A 13,894-nucleotide genomic window follows, 5' to 3' on the forward strand; every position below is an offset into this window, starting at 1 on the left:
GCATACAGTAGGCTAGCAAGCCTGACTTCAAATGAATTCAATTTTAAAATACATACAGTAGGCTAGCAAGCCTGACGTCAGATTAATTCACTTTTAAAATGCATACAGTAGGCTAGCAAGCCTCACTTCAGATGAATTCACTTATAAAATGCGTACAGTAGGCTAGCAAGCCTGACTTTAGATGAATTCACTTTTAAAATACATACAGTAGGCTAGCAAGCCTGACTTCAGTGTAAACATGTAAAACAAGGAAACACTGAGCTTAGCTTCAACCACAACAGTACGTTTACATGGACATTAATATTCCCACTATTGACCTTTTTCAGAATAAGACAATATTGTGATTATGGTGCTCACTTGAGTTGTTAACAGAATATTCCATTAATATTCACAAAGTTCCTTCTGTAAATGTTTCCATAGTAACCTTATCACTACCTGAGCTATATTGCCTCTATGTCTTAGTATTATGTCGGTTTCTTTCTCGCTCCAAAAGTGTTTTTAATTCCTGACATCTTTTCTGAAGCTGCACAGTTACGAAATATCATGAGCCGTCAAGCAGTTTGTTGTTATTTTGCCATAATGTTGCGCTTAATTGTCGCAAAATACTGCGAAAATTCTAATAGGACGTTATAAGGTGATAACGTAACGTAACGTGTCTACGTACCTCAATAATGCAAATAAGATCGGAAATACTCCACATGCCTTACTTCAGTTATTGCTTATTCCGAATATGATCTTTTTCGGGTAAAGACAATCAGAAAATTCAGTGTCTTATTCAGGATATCGGGTTAATATCAGAATATTATATACTCATTGTCAAGACTAGTAATATATGTCTTTCATAAAGGACTAAATATCTCTGCACACACTCCCTGTTGGCATAATGTTGCCATAAACTACATACCTGGCTGTTTTATTAGAGTCTGTTTACTTATAAGACATTCTGCTGATGCCACTAACAACACTGCTGATGCTTCGGAACCTGAGAGCCATTTCCATAAGATGTTCCATCTTCATATCCATAAGATGTTCCATCTTCATTTCCATAAGATGTTCTATCTTCATATCCATAAGATGTTTCATATTCTGAGAGCCATTTCCATCTTCCCACATTTAATAATAATAATACATTATATTTAAAAAACGCCTTTCAAGCCATATCCTAGTCCATAGGCTAGTCTGAAGAGAGAGGTTTTCAGTTCCTTTTTAAACTGGGCAGTGGATTCACACTGCCTGATGTCATTTGGAAGTGAGTTCCATAGCTTTGGGGCTGTGTGGGAGAACGCTCTCTCTCCCATGGTGCTGAAATTCATCTTGGGCATCTTGAGCAGACCAGCTGATGAGGATCACAGCGAGCTGGAAGGGGTGTAGCTCTCCAAGAGGTCAGTGATATAATTGGGAGCAAGGTTATGCAGGGCCTTATATGTCAACAGTAAGATCTTAAACTGGACTCTCTGGGTAACTGGTAACCAGTGTAGCTGCAACAGTACAGGTGTTGTATGGCTTGTGGACTTTGTGCCTGTTACTATCTGGCTGCAAGAGTTCTGAATTATTTGGGCGGTGGAGTGATTTATGTGGAATGCCAGAGAAAGATGGAGTTGCAGTAATAATCTTGGGATGTAACATAGGTGTTTACAAAATACTTCTGCACTCTGCTGACTGAGCGAGGGGCACCCAGCCTTAACTGCGATGTTAGCGCAGATGGAAAAAAGGCACTGAGAGACACACTGTTAATATGGGCAGTGAATGAAAGTGTGCTGTCTAGTATAACACCAAGACTCTTCACCTTGGTGGAACGAGGCAATGTTGGACCATCTACAGATAGGGAGAGTCTGTTTTCCATCTTTGCCAGCGTTGTTTTTGAGCCAACAACAAGTAATTCAGTCTTGTTACTGTTCAGTTTTAGTAGTTGTTAGTCATCCACAGATTGATATCGTGCAGTCGGTTTGTTGGACATAGAAAGCTGGGTGTCATCAGCATAGCAGTGAAGCCCCAGAACACCATGTTGCCTGGGATATTTCCCAGTGGGAGGTAGATGATGAGAGCAGGGGCCCCAGAGACAGACCCCTGTGGCACTCCCTTCTCTCCGACATTAGCCAAAAATCTGGACAAGCTGTGTCCTGCCAGAGAGATAGGAGGTGAACCACTAATGAACACTGCCTGCACTTGTTGTGGGTTTAGATTTGCTCTCACTTCGGAGAAATGAACATGTTAGCATTTTAACAGTTTCTCACCTTGTTCCAGAACATGTTAGTATTCTAACAGCAGTGTTTCTCACTGAATTGAATTCTATTTGTGGTGGCAAGTATGCAGAATTAACTTGAATGCAACAGTTTTTAACAAATTAGCGTGGTTATGATGCTAACTAGATTTAAGCACAATTTTTAGTACAACCTGGAAAATCATTGTGTGGTGGTCAATGTTGATATTGTTGTGGGCCGCCACAAATAAGTCAATGTATGGGAAACACTGTAACAGTGTGTCACCTTGTTCCAGAACATGTTAGCATTCTGTTCCAGAACATGTTAGCATTCTAACAGTGTGTCACCTTGTTCCAGAACATGTTAGCATTCTAACAGTGTGTCACCTTGTTCCAGTGATGAGACCACCAGGACGGAGCTGAGGAAACTTCCCACCCTCCCCACCAAAGTGCTTAAGGAGCATCCATCACTCGCCTACTGGTACTGTGACCTGCACACATACACACACTACGCACACACACACACTACGCACACACACACCACGACAATAATAATTACACATACACACACACACCACGACATACACACACACCACACACACACACCACGACATACACACCACGACATACACACACACACTACGCATATACACACACACATATACACACACACCACGCACACACACCACACACACCACGATATACACACCACGCATACACACACACTAATGATATAATAATAATAATAATAATAATAATTACGATACACACACACACACCACGACACACACACTACGTATACACACACACACACACACACACTACACATACACACACTACGCATACACACACTACACACACACTACGCATACACACACTATGTATACACACACACTACGCATATACACACTACGCATATACACACTACGCACACATACACACACACTACGCACACACACACACTACGCACACACACACACTACGCATATACACACACACTACACATACACACACTACGCATATACACACTACGCATACACACACTCACGATATACACACACTACGTATACACACTACGCATATACACACACACACTACGATACACATGACTGGCGCATAATAATAATACTACGATATACACACTACGCATACACACACACACTACGCATATACACACATACACACACTACGCATACACACACTACGCATATATACACACACTACACATACACACACACTATACACATATACACACACTACGCATACACACACTATACATATATATATATACACACTACACACACACACACACACACTACGCATATACACACGCATACACACTACGCATACACACACTACACATACACTACGCATACACACTACACACACACATATACACACACTACGCATACACACTACGCATATATACACACACTACGCACACACACACACTACGCACACACATACACACACTACGCATACACACACTACGCATATACACTACGCATACACACACTACACACACACACACTCACACACACACACACACTATGCATATACACACCACGCATACACACACACTACGCATACACACGCATACACACACTACGCATACACACACTACGCATATACACACTACGCATACACACACACACTACGCATACACACACTACGCATACACACACTATATATATATATATACACACTACGATATATAATAATAATAATACACACACTACGCATACACACACTATATATATATATATATATATATATATATATACATACTACGATATATTATTTATATATATACACACACACTACGCATATACACACACACACACTACGCATATACACACTACGCATATATACACACACTACGCATACACACACTACACATATACACACACACTACGCATACACACACTACACACACACACACACTACGTGCATACACATGCATACACACACTACGCATACACACACTACGCATACACACACTACGCATACACACACTACACATACACTACACATACACACACACATACACACACTACGATATACACACACACTATGTATACACACACACTATGCATACACACACTACGCATATACACACATACACACACTACGACATACACACACACACTACGCATACACACACACACACACATACACACTATGCATACACACACTACGCATATACACACATACACACACTACGCATACACACCACTACACACACACACACACACACATACACACACACACGACACACACACACCACGATACACACACCACGCACACGACACACACCACGCACACACACACCACACACCACGACACACGATACAAGGCGAGGCGTGGTGTGTGTGTAGTGTGTGTATGCGTAGTGTGTGTGTATATGCGTAGTGTGTGTATATGTAGTGTGTGTATATGTAGTGTGTGTATATGTAGTGTGTGTATATGCGTAGTGTGTGTATGTGTAGTGTGTGTATATGTGAGTGTGTGTATATAGTGCATGAGGTTTGTAAGGAGGTCAGAGTAGTGCAATAATACTGAAAATAGTGGCACTACACACTGAACATACTTGCACTACACACTGAAACACTAACACATACGCACTGGGCACTAGTACCACACTGGAACTCAAACAGCAACACACTGAATTTCCTGCATTACACACTGAATCTGCTTGCACTCACACTGAAATCACTTGCTCAACACACTGGATTTACTTGCAGCACACACTGAAACTGCTTAATTACACACTGAAACAGTTTGCACTGCACTGAAAATACTTACACACTGAAGCTCCTTACACTAGCCTACACACTGAATAAAACTTCCACAACACATTGAAATTTCTTGCTCAACACACTGAAACATCACATGCACTACGCACTGAACTCACTTCCACTACACACTGAATCACTTACACACACACACTGAAGTCGCTACACTACACAGTGAATTAACTTCCACTACACACTGAACTCACTTGCACACAAACTGAATTAACTTCCTGCAAATTGCAAGGAGACATGAGGTGTCTATTCCATTGTATCGACCAGCCCCTTTTGTCCATATTTAGTGAACCGGGTCCCGAAGATCATGCCATTGCAGTTAGCCAGTTAGTTAGCATTACCGGTAGCAGCAAATCCATATCAGTTGGCAGATAGCTCTATAGCCCAGCAATAAACACTCTGACCGGCCACCTGAAAGGGCGCTATCAGCAAAAATGCAATGTGGATACAGGCTCACGAACACCGAAAATCTTGGAAATTGATATGGTTTTATACACCCCATGAACATTGTAGGCCCGGTTTGCCTGTATGGCTTCAAGACAGCCATAAGTTCAAGAATACTGCAACAAACCGCGTTGTCCCAAAATGTTTTATTGGTTACGCACTGCAAAACACAATTTAACGCCATTACACAGGCAAAACAAAGGAGATCAATTAAACAAGCACGACATACAAACAGTAGTCACATACAATACACGGGTGAAACAATATGAGGCACAACATAAAGAAAGACTATACCAGCTAACACATACATGACAAGGTAAACGCAATTACTCATACTAAAAACCAACATCAACATTACACACACACACACACATACACTGCACAGCATTATGGGAGCACAGCTCATCAATAGCTAGGTTCAGATCAATACACAGCCCCCGACTTAGTCCATGTCCCTTGACTCGTCTTTACCCCACGGCCAGTCCATGAGCTCACACGCCACGCTGGCGTTAGCCATTGTCGCTGGGCGGTGACTTCCGTGAAGGCTGCACGGTGACCGGTGTTAGGAGAGCCCATTGTCACCAGGTTCCAGAGTCAGTGTCAAAGTCTCCAGCAACCCCATCTGAGGCCAGGGGTCGAGCACGGGCCAGTCGTCGATCAATGTGGAGAGCCACAACCTCCGACGCTTAATCATCTCTACATCTATAGACCACATCAGACAGCTTCTAAGACACGACGGTCCGGACCCACTGGCTAGTGAGTTTCGGGAATGCCTTTCTCCGGCAGTACACCAAACTCTTATTATCGCCGGGCTGGAACTCCTGGTCAGCGACAGCGCCAAGGCGGTCGTGAAGATCGCTTTTGACGATTCCAGCTTCACTCTAGCCTGCTCTGGCCAACTCGCGGTAATTCTTTCAGCTCCTCAGAAGCTGCTTGTAGTGACTCCAGCCCTGGCTTACCTCCGTCTTCAGCCCGGAGGCTTAACTCGAACACCAAGTCCACTACGGCGTAGCTCTCGCCTCAACATCAGAGCTTCGCCGGTGTGCATTTCTGCTGACTCTTTGCACCACGCGATATGCCCAGAGCACCAGGGGCAAGTGTAAGTCCCAGTCCTTTGTCGGGCGGTCGGGCCAATATGGCCAGCTGCTCTGCTAGCATCCGATTAAACCGCTCCACCAGCCCGTTGTGGATGCAGAGGTGTCGCCTGCTTTCCTCGGATGCCCATGCGCTTGGCAAACCTTTCAGCAAACACTCTGCCTCGAATCAGCCTTTGGTCGCTGTGGAGCTCTTCCGTGCCCCTCAACCGCAGAACATCCTTCAGTGACCAGTCTGTCCGCTGGGTCGCCTGGGCGCTTCTGATTCGGCACTGCATACCGCCCGCCACTTAGTGAAATAGTCCATGGCTACTGTTAATTTAGCGATTTCCCCGGCTTCTGTGTCTGGCAGTGGCCCATGACATCGACGGGCTACCTCGCTTCCATGATTCCCGGACCGCGATTGCTGCAGCGAGCCGCAAGGAAGGCCGGGCGGGTAGTCTTCTTCTTCTTCGCTGTGTAGCTACAGCAGGAACATGCAGCGTTCCAATCCGCCCAGCCTGTATCCCGCCAATAGAAGTGGCCTCTCAGCCGAATTTAAGAGTCTTTGCAATGTCGGAAATGAGTCGCCCCCACTGCCCCATGCACATGTTCCATACAGGCTCAGAATCCAGCAGGAACCAGCAACTGGAAAATGTCAGATTGCCTATCGGAGCTCGCTAGTGTCTATACAACAGTCCTGACGGGCATTATTCCCGCCACTGTGAATAAATCGCTGGTCTCTGGATCGAAAGTGCTGATACGCCAGTCCATGAAGGAAGGTGGCGCAGACGCACTTCGGGTGCTGTTGGCGCATGCTGACTCTCGCTGGCGCGAGCTGGCGAAATGTGCTTCCTCTCTTTGATGGCTACTACAGCATTGAGTCTCTTGCTGGCGCAGTTGACGAAGCTGGCTCCTCAATGGCGCAGCATGTTGGCGCTGGACGCTGGCTAGCGCTGGAAAACAGCTACTTTCTCTCTCTACCAGCGTGATGCAGCCTGTAGCCGACGAAGCGGGTTCGCTGAGCCGCCAGGCTCCTCTCCTCCTCCTCGTGGCAGTGCTGGTACTGGTCTGCTTTGCCGCGGAAGGTGACCTGCCCGTGTCGAAGTTCCATGTCGTGAGTCCTGGAGCGCTTTCTCCAACCAGCCGAGCCAGCTGGCCCTCTGGTTCTTTGAAGTTCAGCAGCCAGGTGAGCCGCACGCCAGTAATCCCCACCAGCAGGAACTGCTTGTCAGACGGTAGGTTCGAAATGGCGCACTGCCACCACCACAGCTAACAGTCTCTGCGCAGCCACGCAGTAATTCTTCCCGCCGGTCCGCGAGCGGGTTGAAGTATGTAATTCACTTGCTCGCCTGCTTGTGAGGACGGCGCCGACGCCCCACGCCGCTGGCGCCGGTGTCCAGGATAAACGCAGTCGAGGGTCAAGGAGGGCGAAACACCGTCTTCGTGATAGCCTCGCAGCCGCCGAATGCCGCCAGCCGCACTCTCGTCCACTGGCGAGCTGGCCTTTGTGCGCCAATCGATGCATGGACTGGCGACTGTAGCAAAGTTCATCAGCTTCGTAATATGAGACGCTTGTGCCTGTGGAAGCTCCCGCGCGAGCTCAGCACCGCCAGGTGGAACAGGCCAACGCCCTGCCTCCAATTTTGCTGGGGCCGGTGGCCACCCGTGGCCCCCACGACATGGCCTGTGAACCGGGTTTGCCTCCTCGAACAGGTGGCACGTTTTCGGGTGCAGCTTGAGCCCAGGACCCAGTATGGCGTCAACACCTTTTCCAGATGTCCTATGGCACCGGTGAAGCCCGTTGCATGACACAGGATGCTCAGGTAAACCACGCAGCATGCTCCGTGAATGCCCGCCAGGACATGCCCATCAGCCGGCCAAAGTTCGCTGGGCCCGTATGTATAGTCAATGGAAGTACCCGGAACTGCCAGCGCCTGCCTGATGGTAAACGCTGTCTTCGGGCCGAAGCCTGCCAGCCTAATCTGCCAGTAGCCACTGGGCGTAAGTCCAGCCAGCTAAACCAGCAGGGAGCCGGGCAATGCTATCCAGCGATCGCCAATGCAGGGGAGCCGGTAGGAGTCTTTCCCGGTTACCTGGTTGAGGCGTTTCAGTCAACATTAGAACCGCCGCACGCAGCCGGCCCTTCTTCCCGACGAAGTACACGGGCGCAGCCCAGGGACTACTGCTTGGCTCTATCACTCCTGCCGCTATTTCTTTGATCTTTCTTCAGCTGCTTGTCGCTTACGAACGTAAGCCGCATGAGGCTGAAGCTCTAATGGGCCGGCATTTTCTCCGTGTCGACATCGTGGTTGGACCAGGCTCGCTCGGTGCAGTCCTCATCCCTTGGCGGCGAAGATGTCGGGTGCACGCTGCTAGTAGTCTCCGCGACCTGGCTACCTGTGCTTCACCAGCCCCTCACAGCTACGAAAGTGCAGAGTTCATTTACGGCTTGCCTTGTTCCCTACAGAGGACAGCGCCTTCTGAGCAGAGAAAGTGGTGTTGGCTCAACCTCGCTTCTCTTGGCTCCTCCCTGGTGGGCGGAGCTGAGCAGTGGCGCCTCAGCAGCTGACCTGGATGAGACCTTGTTGTTTTCAAGGGCTTGAGTTTCAGCGGGCTTGTGTGGGAGGGGCAGAGACTGCTGCCGACCTGGACGACCTGCTGTTTTCAAGGGCTTGAGCTTCGGGCTTGTGTGTGGGAGGGGCGGAGTCTGGGACGAGTACCTTTGCGAAGTTCGCTTCCGGGCGGACTTGTGTGGAGCGAGTTGAGGGTCCTTAGTCGCCAGCTCTCCGTGACTTCATGCTCTGTCTTCCCCTCGGGCCGTGCAACACTACGCTGCTCGCCCCAAGTAGTGTGAACCGGGAAATGTCCACCACAGCCCCCATTTCTAGCACGCCCAGGCCGAATGTAATCATCCTGAATGCTAGCCAACCGCCGGGCGCTCGCCGTCTTCACCGCTGGATGCACACGCGACACCACTTTTTGTCCATACAGTTCGGGCCAAGCCCGTAACTGTGGTGATGCGCTGCTTTTGTCTTTTTTTCCCAGCCTCTGGTCTGGCTAACAGCGTACGGTAAGAGACCGGGCGCCATTAAGCCAGATGGTGGTTTGTATCGATCAAGGCGCGACACCGAAGTCCCGCCTAGTGCAGTCCACATACAGTCCTCTGGTATGACCGAGCCGCTCCAGCCGTATGCAATCCATAGCCCCTCTCACCGTACACCTCTTCTAGTAACTGGGGCGCCGAGCGCGAGGGGTGCCGGGCTGGCAGTACCATCTAATGTGTCCCGCTCGCCACAATGGTGGCATCCGCCTCTTCGCTGGTCGGCCTCTTCCACCGGGCTGCATGGGCGCTGTGGTGGCTGTGCCGCGGGTCTGCCGCCGCTACTTCCAGTTCTCCCCGGCTTCCTCCATCGATGTCTGGCACACGCAATGCCTCGAATTCTTGCTGTGCGGAAGATGTTTTCCACTGCTCGGCTTCCTCGCCATGAAAGCCACGGACAGCGCAGCTGGGGCCAGGCTTAAGGTGTTCTTTTAGCTTGCGGATGCCCGCACCACATAAAGAAAGACTATACCAGCTAACACATACATGACAAGGTAAACGCGAATTACTCATACTAAAACCAACATCAACATTACACACACAATACACACACCGCAATGTTAATATGGTTAACAGTCATCAATAGCTAAGCTCAGATCATTACAATATTATATTAATAAAATCTGTGGCTTGCCTGAATGCAAGGTTTGGCTGAAGAAGCCGACATATATACCACAAACCATATAAATTTCCACATTTTTCTCTTCAAATCTTAATCAATGGCTGGTAATCTGAGAGTGGAACTTCCTGTTAAGACATACCAACTTCCAGGTGCACTGAAAAGCTTAGTGATTCAGTGAGTACAGGTGTGTAGTGCATCTGATGTTTCAGTGTGTTGATAGGGTGCTGACCAGTGTGTGTAGTGTGTTTACTTCAGTGTGTGTGTGCAGTGAGTTCAGTGTGTAGTGGAAGTTAATTCAGTGTGTAGTGTGTTTATTTTCAGTGTGTGTGCAAGGGAGTTCAGTGTAGTGGAAGATTCAGTGTGTAGTGTAAGCGGCTTTAGTGTGTGTGCAAGTGAGTTCAGTGTGTAGTGCATGTGATGGTTCAGTGTGTTGAGCAAGAAATTTCAATGTTATTGCACTATACAGCCTCCCATATGTTTGTGTATACTACACATATACACACACACTACGCATATACACACACTACGCATACACACACTACGTATACACACACACTACACATACACACACTACGCATATACACACTACACATACACACACACTCACGCATATACACACACACACACTACGCATATACACACACTACACAATAATAATTACCATATACACACACTACGATACACACCACGATACACACACACCACATACACACACCACATACACACACACTAATGACATAATTGACAATAATACCACGCGATACACACACTACGCATATACACACACACACTACACATACACACACACTACGCATATACACACACACTACGCATACACACACACACACACTACACATACACTAACACTACGCATATACACACACTACGCATACACAATAATAATTACACATACAGCACACTACGATATACACAATTAATGATACACACAATAATACATATACACACTACGCATATACACACACACACTACACATACACAATACCACGATATACACACCACGATATACACACACTACACACATACACACACCACGATATACACACTACGATATACACACACTCACGATAATAACACTCACGATATACAATATCAATAATTACGATATACACACTAATGATACACACTATGCATACATAATATCAACACACACCATGACATACAATAACACACCACGACAACACCAATAATAATAATAATAACACACCACGATACACACATACACACACTACGATACACACACTACAATAATAATAATTAAGATACACACGCATAACACACTAATGATACAATAATAATTCACACACTACGATACACACACCACAATAATATTCACGCATAAATAATAATTCAATAATAACACACACACCACGATAATAACACACCACACACCACGATAACACCACGATAATAATTCACACATACACCACGATAACACACCACGATTAACATTCACGATAAATAATAACACCCGCCAATAATAATAATATCATCATCACTCCACGACATAACAATAATATCATCATCAATATTTCACGATACCACCACAACATACATTCACGACAATATCAATTCACGCCATCAATATCATCAACACCACGCGATAACACAACACTCACACATAACAGACCACAATATCATCATCATCTCAATGGATATAACACCACGATAATGCCATCATCGACCCGGTCGCCATTATCATCAATATCATCCTAATACACTTTACTATCATCGATTATCGCATAACATCATTCGACATTATCGTCATCATCATCAACACTATTTTGATACATCATCGACCACGCACATGGGCTATCATCATTCATGCATTATACATTGGCCAACACCACGATACATCATCTGAAGGCTACAATAACACACGACAAGATGTTATCATCATTCCATGCAGACACCATCGCGACATCATCAATACAACCGACGATAACACGACACATCACTTACGTTCACCAACATCATTACGTCAATATCGACGATGCATCATCATCATTCATCATCTGACACAATAACAGACGACGACGATGCATCGACGTTCATCAATAAGAGAGGTCTTCTGCGCGCGCATGTAGCGGGTGTACGTAAGTGCAGTGTGTGTGCGTGTGTGTGTATGTGTGTAAAAGCGCATGCACGGAAGTAAAATGCATGCGTAGCGTGGGTGTATGTGTGGGTGTGTGTATGTGTGTGCATGCATGTGAGGTTGTTCAGGATAAGCATCCGCCATCTACAGAGACGCCTCATAGACGCTTGCCCCTGCGCCCGTGAGGCCCAGGTAAAATTGTGTGTATATCTTGTGTGTGTGTGTATGTGTATATCTGCTGTGTGTGTGTGTATATCTTTGTGTGTATATCTGCTTTGTGTGTGTGTGTGTGTGTGTGTGTATCTTTGTGTGTGTGTGTATATCTGCTGTGTCTCAAAGTCAAAGTCAAAGTCTGCTTTATTGTCAATTTCTTCACATGTCAAGACATACAAAGAGATCGAACACGCTTCCTAATTTCTCCCACGGTGGAGACACAAGACATATTTCCACCAATTAGGTCCACAGACAAACATGCTAACACATCCAAGTAAACAATATAAAAGTAAAAATAAGAAGGCACATACAATGCAGAAGAAAACAAGAGCAGCAAAATTTGAGTTGAAAATGTGCAATTGTGCATACAGTAGACAGTCAATATAATGGTGCAAAAGTCAGGCCAATAAATGGCTAAGGTAGTTCTGTTTGACCTAAGTATGCAAGTGGCATAGTGGTGCAAGGTGTAAGAGCAGCAGAAGTGTGTTCAGAAGTGTTTTCAGGACAACAGGACAACAACAACAAGTTGCAAAGTGTGCAAGGTACAAGTGAGTAGTGGCGGGAGTAGTGCAAGGCAGCCATTTTGGGTTCAAAGTCCAGGATGTTCTGTAGCTGAGGGTGAGGGGGGGAGAGGGGAGAGTTCAGCATCCTAACAGCCTGGTGTATGAAGCTGTTGGTGAGTCTGGTGGTGCGGGTGCGCAGGCTTCTGTACCAGTAGTAATTATCATGAACTATCTGTCAAAATAAGCCCCGCTCTGAAACGCCATAAATCACGCCATAACCACGCTCCTTTTATGTAATTGCCACGGGTTGTCACCACGGTTGTTGTTATTGTTTCTTTGTGAGTCATGTGACAGTCATGTGACTGGTGTCAAAACCCCAAGGCCATATTGATGTAAGTCATGTGACAGTCATGTGTCTGTTGTCAAACAATGCCATCGTCCCCCTTTGGCATCCATATTGGATGTAGTGTCATGCATTGTGACATGTGACTGATGTCAAACCCTGGCGGCTATATTGGCCCCAAACCCATATGTGTGTTTTGTTGTTATTGTTATGTGTTATGTGATAAACTTTGTATGAAATGTATAGGAGTGTTAATAGCTGGAAATAAACTTATAGTGTGCTACTAGCATAGCCAATAACCTGTTTAGCATGTTGTTAGTGGTTTTGGTTGAAAAATGTGTTAGCTAGACGCTACGCATTGTGATGTAACCTTTATAACTGAAATCATGGAGGTCTTAGGTACTTTACTTTGTAGGGGTGGTGTTTGTCCGCATGTCTCTTGAGTGTATTGTTTGAGACCCCCTTTCATGTGG

At 46.2% G+C, this 13,894-nt stretch overlaps 1 protein-coding gene across 2 annotated transcripts in view; it reads left to right on the top strand.

Annotated features, from left to right (window-relative positions):
- Positions 1 to 13,894, top strand: part of frmd4bb (FERM domain containing 4Bb) — a 71,919-nt gene that overhangs the window by 23,546 nt on the left and 34,479 nt on the right. For both annotated transcript variants that reach the window (XM_048241742.1, XM_048241741.1), the window contains exon 8: positions 2,598 to 2,681. In XM_048241742.1, the coding sequence (XP_048097699.1) occupies positions 2,598 to 2,681 (84 nt within the window). The remainder of the gene's footprint in view (positions 1 to 2,597; positions 2,682 to 13,894) is intronic.

The sequence above is a fragment of the Alosa alosa genome, chromosome 4, assembly GCF_017589495.1.
Source record: "Alosa alosa isolate M-15738 ecotype Scorff River chromosome 4, AALO_Geno_1.1, whole genome shotgun sequence".
Taxonomy (NCBI): Eukaryota; Metazoa; Chordata; class Actinopteri; order Clupeiformes; family Clupeidae; genus Alosa; species Alosa alosa.